The sequence below is a fragment of the Haliaeetus leucocephalus genome, unplaced genomic scaffold, assembly GCF_000737465.1.
Source record: "Haliaeetus leucocephalus isolate CR32 unplaced genomic scaffold, Haliaeetus_leucocephalus-4.0 Scaffold526, whole genome shotgun sequence".
Classification (NCBI taxonomy): Eukaryota; Metazoa; Chordata; class Aves; order Accipitriformes; family Accipitridae; genus Haliaeetus; species Haliaeetus leucocephalus.
In genome coordinates, this window is record NW_010972962.1 from 2,448,816 (window position 1) to 2,457,210 (window position 8,395).

General features: G+C 38.9%; 1 protein-coding gene across 1 annotated transcript in view; it reads right to left on the reverse strand.

The window, feature by feature from the left end:
- Positions 1 to 8,395, reverse strand: part of HHAT (hedgehog acyltransferase) — a 168,114-nt gene that overhangs the window by 81,697 nt on the left and 78,022 nt on the right. The window contains exon 9 of the mRNA XM_010576530.1: positions 3,014 to 3,215. Within this exon, the coding sequence (XP_010574832.1) occupies positions 3,014 to 3,215 (202 nt within the window). The remainder of the gene's footprint in view (positions 1 to 3,013; positions 3,216 to 8,395) is intronic.

The following is an 8,395-nucleotide window of genomic DNA, read 5'->3' on the forward strand; positions in this document are numbered from 1 at the left end:
CATTTGTAAGAAATTAATACAGAATCAGTGAAACAAAGCACTACTTTGCTCAGAATGGGCCTAAATATCTCCTGAAAAAGTAAAAAAAACCCTGACAAAAACACAATGAAACTTCTCCAGTTTAATATAAAGTTCCCAGATTGCCCTAGCTTATGATGCATAGCATTTATTGTTGTTTTATATACAATGTTTTAATGAAAAGACAGTATTACTTAATTCAGTTCTAATTTACTGATATCTAACAAGTAACCTCTAGGGGGAAAAAGATACATAGATAACTTCTCACAACACAGTTCACTGAAACATGAAAGTTCAGAGCAGTGTAAGCTGAAAAGTACATAAGAAGGAGCATCAGCTCTTTTAGAGCTGAAATCAGGAAGCCATACTGGTTTGCAACCAGTACAAATGAAAAGTTTCAGATCCAGTTTTTTGAGTCAGGAAATTTACTGATTTCAGTACATATTTGTTTATATGCTGATTTTACTTCTCACAAGTAATGCTTCTTTGTTCATTTTAGTTCAATATGCCTGAGACAACATTTAAAACCTCTCAGACTGCTACAAAAGCGTTATTTACCCATATTGCGCTTAGGTTTCAAGTGCTGAGAATTAAACTACCATAAAATCCGCTTTCTTTTTATATATATTCTTAGTCAGCACAAGGATTCAATGAAGGATGAGAGTCAAATGTGCTTTATTTAGATTTCTAAACCTTTGTTTTGCAAGAGAATTTAGACAATATAGTGGGGGGAGAAAAGGGGAGCAGTTTTGATATAATTCTTATTCTTTGTGATCAATTCAATTTTAAAAACAGAGCAGAATTAAAATTCAACTTATTCTTCAAGGGGTTTTTTACTATTTTACTAATTAAACACCCTCTGCTCAACTGAATTATATAACTCAACTTTAACAACAATATATGAAGAGGTTGGGTAAATAGAATGGGTAAAAAAACCATAAACCTATGCTTTGTATTTTTTCAGAAACTCATCTGCTATTCTGAGGACAAAAATAAACTTTCCTTTTCAAAAATAGCCTTCAAGAGCCAACATAGCAAGTGAGTGAAGTACAAGAATGCAAAGGATTTCAGCTTGTCAACAGATGAAATTTAAGTGAAAAAACCCATCCCCCAGAACAGGGTTCTCAAGGCTACGGTGACAAGGCTTACAGCACACCTCTCGCTGAGGCAGGATTATAGGAATGCTTCCAAAAGCCAGATTACAAGGGAAATAGGGAAGTTTATACACGGCATTAGGGAATTTGCACTTCATTTTAAATGTAAGTGATAACTCAGAGAATATCACATCACCCCACCCCTTGATCAGGAAGGATCAAAGTCCAAATACTCGTCTGCTCTCCAGTATCAGTGTTCAAGAAGAAAATGGAAGTTTATTAGAAGAGTGAGGAGACAACAATGAGGGGTGGTTTGCAAAGACTGAAGCTCATGTTGTTGTAGAGAAACCTTCAAGGCACAAGGCAAAGCATGACTCAGCCATAACCAAATGCAGCAAGATCTGTCTAATGCACTAATTCAGATGCCAAAACTATTCATATTAAAAATGTTGGCTTCAGAAATATTTTAGGGGAAGATGTGAAAGTGTCTTCTAAGGAAGGTCTACAGCCATGTTTCCAAAGAGGAATGGAAAACAAGGGAGACATGAAAGACATTGGATAGGCCTTTAAAAACACTAGATGAAAACAAAGGGGAGGAAAGGGGTAAAATGCACTTTGTTCATTGATAGGGAGTTAATTTATGCAAAAAAGTACCCTACTGCCAGCATCGGTTAACTATAATTAGAACTACATGTTAGAAATTAATCCAACACATATAACCCACCTTCATAATGCTATGTCCTTATCATTTCTAGGGTATTTAAGCACTTAATTCCTTAAGAGTTCTTTTAAAATTTCTAATACAGTGACAGCAAATACAAAAAGCCCCTACACTTATATTTCCTCATACAGCTGGATGCCTAAACAAATATGTTGTCTTCCAGTCCAGAGACAAATATATGCAGCTGGTCAGATAGTGAAGCTCAGTTTCACCCTAGAGGAAGGATTAATGGATCTGATAAACTCATTCTCTAGGAAGGAAAAAAGCTGCTTCCAGACTGTCAGTGAATTCACAGTTGGATGATATAAGGTAGCACTGGCTGTTATTGGCTGCTAAATTACTTAGCTGTATTAGTTGCCACGCATGGGATGCCACAACAGTGAAAATTGAGATGGGTGGGATGAAGAACAAACATAATTACTTGAGCATCAGGACTTCATCAGGCTGCAGACTGAGTCACCACCACCACAACATTATATAGGAGTACAAATTCTGTGCGCTCATCACTATTAAGGAAGCAAGACATCAGAATTATTTGTTCTTACAAACAGTTATTAGAAGATTTAGGATTTAATAGCGAGCAAACCTGCAGACTAAAATGACCATCACAATTAAAATAGTGCTTTTTGCATATGATTGCATGTCAAAGAATTTTGTCCTTTGGAAATTACAGTATGAAGGTCAAAAGTATAAGGTCTTCAAAGCAAGAGGGTATTTTCTTTACTTGGCTCTTTAGTGGCATAAAATTTCCCAGTGTAAACTTGTTCCCAGATGCAAGCAGCTGCTACACATGGATTTGTCCAGGAAACACGTGGTTAGAAATATACACTCCTAATTTTAGCGAAGATTAATATTTTAAGGCCATCCTGAGTGAAATCAGAACACAAATGTTAAAACTGGCTTCTGTTCAGGCATATACAACATGACAAGCAGTTGCTTACTCTAGGACTGCAGAGGAAGCTTTTAGGACCATGCATATTTCAGTGTTTGCTTTCCTGATACTTTGCAAAATTCTAGTTGTATGGCTTACCTCAAATACTGGAGGGTGGGCAAGGGAATGCTAACTGTTATCTGTTATCCACAACTTTCAATCTAGATTAAACCAAATTAGTAACCAGGAACTTCAGATGAGCATGGAGCCAGGAAATAAGAACATGAAATGAAGACAGATTCCACTTACAATTAACTCTTGAATAAGTGAAACAGAAAGTATCCTCTTGACGCCATTTTCCGTAATTACTCCAAGCCAATTAAGTGCACCCCAGTACCACAGATAACTCTGTCCTCCATGCCAATAGCTTACAAAGGCAAAAGTGAGGGCTGTGGAAAAGAGTGTTCCCAGCAGACTGGACTGAGATCCTCCCATCGGAACATAAATGTACCTGTAGGTGAAATGACAGATAAGCAACGTTATTAGAGATTTCACAGAAATCTCAGAAAAACATCCACTACAGAACAAATTTTTTATTTTTTGGCATAAAAAAGAGTTTGAATAATTACCCGACATTCTCTATTTACAGAGCTTGCCCTGGTTTCTGAAAAGCTGTACGCTACTTCATGCAGTATGTGCATATACCATTTGGCAAGAAGATAATTTTGTGGTCATGGGAACTCTGCATTAGGCAAATATACAGCATAAACTATATTCTCAAAATTGCTGAAGTCAAATATTCAGGTTTTTTTAAACTGCAGTAGTTGTAAGTCAACTTATATACACAGAAATGACATGTAATCTTCATGTGAATTTAAATTATAAGACTCAAAAAAATTTAAAACATTATATAAAGGCATACATAGTCAGAACCCATAGAATGTTTTCCATTTGTCAAAATGTAGACACATGCAAACATGTTTTATTTTTAAAAGCTTATAATTTCTTTCTTTTTAAATCTTTCATTAAAAATTACATGAACTGAAAATATTTCCTATCTGGTTCTTGTATTATACTCTCAGGATCATGTCTGCCTAATGACCTTCAGAGCACACGTACCAAAAAACTCCCCAAAGCCTATATGAAGGACCCTGCATGCAATGATATTCTGTATTTAAACTGAATCCAGGAGTCAGAACCTTAGTCTTTAATTGATGCTTATAAGTGTCCAGAAAGCAGTGCTTGTTCAGTAAAAATACCAGAAGCAATGGGATTCTGAAAACTGACACTGTTTTCTGGGTCACTTCACTTCCTTCCTGCCTAGAGAGTTACACCCACTCCTGGCATTTTCCAAGTCAGGCATGGCCAGTGGCCAGCCTTTATCTGAAAAAGGCACCTATTCCTGTCAACACTTTGAAGAAGCTCATCAGGCAACAGAGTCACCATCCAGTTCATGGGTACCAGTGAGGAGAAGTGGTATATGAGAACTGCCGGTGACAGTTCTCCTCAGCTGTCATTCCTTCGACATGACACACTGTACTCATATTTGAGACCATTCCTACTTGCAAAGATAATTCACAGAAATTTTTTGCAGTGAAGTTTTTCTCTCTGGTGATCAGTTTTTACATTCAGAGATAAATACTAGCTTAAAGATTTTAAAGGGAAATTAACATAATGCTTTATTCCTAATCCTAGGAAGTAAGAAAACACGGTAATGGGGTAACATAAACTGATGAAAGTAATTAAATGGTAAACAGAAAAGTGGTTAAAATAACAACTGTCAAATGCTCCAAATTCTCTCTAAGCATAACATCAATACACCTTTTTACTTCAACCTGCTACAGGAAACATCCGATTACATTTGTAGTAACTTTCAGTATAAGTGTGCTTTTTACTAAGCATATGAAAATAAACAGAAATTAAGAGCAATAGTTTTTATTTACTTTTTTTTTTCTTCTCTCTCCCCTTTCTATGTTTTTCTTGGGTCTAGTCTTTTCTCCTCACATATATAAAGAAATAGCGCGGCAGTAATGGATACTTGCAATTGCAATCAATTAGTCTAATAGCAGAGAAGTACATCTTGGCAGTCTGTAACCTGGGGGATCCCCTGCAGGGCTCTGGCACAGAGGGTGAGGAGAGCAGAGCCACAGACCCCACTGCTTCGGAAAAATTCCTTCTACGCAAAAGAGTACAGAAATGAAAGACCAAAGCAGATCATCCTTTCTTAGGGCATACTTTCCCAACACCCTCCCTCTGCCTTTTTAAAGGCTGATTGCTGTATGTTTTTAGGCAGGGCCCATTGTCATTACCAGTTTCCCTGGCAGGCTGGCTGGAGGAGGGCTGGCAGCCCTGCTCTGCAGCCGACAAACCGCAATGCTGAGAGCAGCACCTCCGTGCCCCTGTCAGCACGGCAGTACCTTGTTTTGCAAAGCTTCACCCAGAGGAGCCTGAAACAGGATATTGCCAGCCCCGCCACTCTCAGCAATGCTCACTCTGGCGTACATTTACTGAAGCAGCATTTAAAAGTAACCCAGACACCATCAGAGACACATCTCCGTGACGAGACCTTACTCTAAGCCCTAAGGAAACATTTCTGCTGACCTTATAGGGTCCTGGGTTGAATCCACGGCACAAAAGGTAGCTTTTACTGCAGAAGTAGCTCTGGGTTTCCATACAGTCCCTTTCCCTGCACTGAGACAGACCTGTTGTATAGGCATCAGCCATCTTGTCAGCACCGGCAGCCTCTATGGGCACCCGCATTGCCAGGAATTGCCCAGCAGCACCAGCTTGTTCATTTGCAATCGCAGCTCAGTTTAGTTTGGCCTGAACGGCTTTCAGATTACTGTGCAGAAAAAACAGGCTATTTTCTGATTTTTAGTGTTTAACAGCAGCAGCTAGATAATTGAGCAGCAATAACTCATAATTCTGATGAATGTTCAGGGCCAGTGAAGTTTTAGCTCCTAGTGAGGCCCATGGCAATTGTGCAACTGAAAATGGACTTGTGTTATCTTTGTGAAGACCTACCTGAAGAAGGACAGAAACCAAAAGGAGCCACATAATCTTTAGTAACCCTTCTACCTTCCCCTCCAGTACTGTGGAGAGTCTGCCTCCTTGCCCAGAGGAGAAATGCAAAGCAAAAAGCAACACCTCTTTCCTTCCCTGCTAGCTACCATAAGAAAACAGAAAGAAGGCTGGCTGCCATTTTTTGTCACGAGGGCATTAACTGCCCTTAGACTGCATGGTCTTGCCTTCCCTTGTCAGGGCGTTCCCGCTGGCAATTTTAAAGTAAGTATAAAGGACTGATGGATGTCGAGTCATTTCTCTCAAACAGTGTGAAGAGCAATTCTGTATGTTCCTGTGTTTTTTTGTGCAGAAAAATTCGTGAAAAATCCATTATTACATTACAGACACACCAGGAAAAAAAGAAATATTTGCTACCTCATCATCCATGTGCACATCATATCCACGTGCATACACTCTTAAACTGGCAGGCCTGCGTACAAGCAATAGGCAACTCAGATCCAGCCGGGGCAGATCCTGGCTCCATGCCAGGCACTTTGTCCTCTCTGATATAACCAAAATTGTCTCGCAAAAGAACCACCACAAGAGCCCTCATCATTGCAAAAATGCATTTTGCTTATTTTTGAGCATCGTGGTAGTTTAGAATCTAATTTCCCAATACTTTCCATGTGTATTTACACAGAAAAGTACTCATTTGATTACAGAAAGCTACATTTACACTGAAGTGTGAGGGAGAATAAACCAGTGAATAGTATTATTAAGCCAGACGATAGAAGAAACATATTACTTCTGTATTATCATTTACAACACAAACACACACTTCGTAACTAACGATTTGTTGTGGTTTAACCCTGGCCAACAGCTAAGCCCCACACAGCCTCTCTCTCGCTCCCCGCAGCAGTATGGGGAAGGAAAGGAGCCTCTTCCAGTACATTAGGGAAGTTGTTCTGTCCTCCAGTTCACTAACAAAATCCATGAGGAGGGAAGGAGGGAGGCAAGGAGAGAGAGAGATTAAGGGGAAATGGCTACTACAATTTGATGTCTTGCATATCTGCATGCTTCCCAACTTTTTTCCTTCTTACCAATACTACCGTTTACCTGCAATCTATCCTACAAGGCCCTCTGTACTGCGATTAGAAACTCAGGATTTACACAGACGGAGAGGTTGCTGTACAGCATGCTGATCTGCTGCGCCATATGCAGAATAGCATTATATAAATATCTCATTTTAAGCTTCCATGCAGCTTTTAAGACTATTCCCATCTCTAATCACAGAAAATCCACAAAGAAGCTCAAAACCCCCAGTTCAGGGACTACTAGCACATAAAAGTAATCATGGGTCCTCATGGCAGACTAACACAACTCAAAGGAACACCCTCATAGCAGAATTTCTTAATAGCTCATAAGCAGGTTACACATTTACCGTAGATGGGCAAGGAAGGCAGACTTAGCTGAAAAACATAGTGCTAACGTGCAACAACTTCATCTTAATTCACATACTCACAGAAAAAGAAAACTCAACAGTTATTTGGCGTCAGTGAGCCAGACAGATAAATGAAGGAAAGCAACAAAGTATTTTGCAAAGAGAAAAGGATATTAAGGCAAGTAGATTTGAGGACAGTAATTGGTCATGTCCCTCCAGGTTATTTTAGAGGGATGGGTAATACTGGTCACCCTTAAGATCCATGAAAATTACAGCCAGGAAGATTAGACCTGTGGAAAATGCTTAGTATCAAAAAATGCAGGCTCGGTCAGTATTTGAAAATAAAACATCAGCTTAGGGGATCAAACATCAATCCCTGCCAAACTTCAAAGTTGGAATTTGAAGGTGAAAGAACAGAGAAGATTTCTAGGCAGGCTGTCAAAGACGAGCTCGTGAATGCCACAGGCCAGGCTTTGCCAACCATTCCTAGACTGGCTAGACCTCTCTTAATGACAACAAGGAAAAGCACTTCATTTTGTCAGAAGAAAAAGTTGTGCATATTAGTTGGAGAGAAGAGAAGGGGGAAGAGAACTCCATGTAGATTAAATATCCCAAAACATCTGCAGGGGCATTTGAGGCACATAAATACAAATAAATATTGAGAGAATGTTATATAGAAAAAATTATTTGAACACACCCCTGACATGACTAAACATACATTCTTAGCCTTCCCCTCCCAAGCCAAAGATGCTGTGTATGTGTCTTCTGAACAACCAAGTGCCTTACTTTTAGTCCCACTTACAGTTGCTTAAATCAGCTTATCTACAGCCAGCAAGCTGTTCCATTTACACAACTTATCTTAATTTTAACTCACTAAGTGAACATTAGAGAATTGGATAAAATATGTAAATGGTACCATTTAAATCCCTAAAGTAATGCAAACACAAACATAATAGCTGAGGTATTTAAAAGTGACATTTGCTTACAGAGAATAACTTTTAAATCCAATACCCATTTTGTTAGTTTTCCTGAAGTGATAATCTACGGAACAATCATAAGAGTTCTGACAATCATTCCCTTGGAAAACACGTTGTTTCTTTTCTTTTAATGGCATCTACATTACAAAGTTTTTATTCTGATAAATTTAGAAAACCACCAAGAAGAGCATTTGCAATCAGTTAAGAATCACTCTGAAGGCTTTTACTCCTTGAGGCCTCAATACACTGCTCTTACTTCCACATGCATGT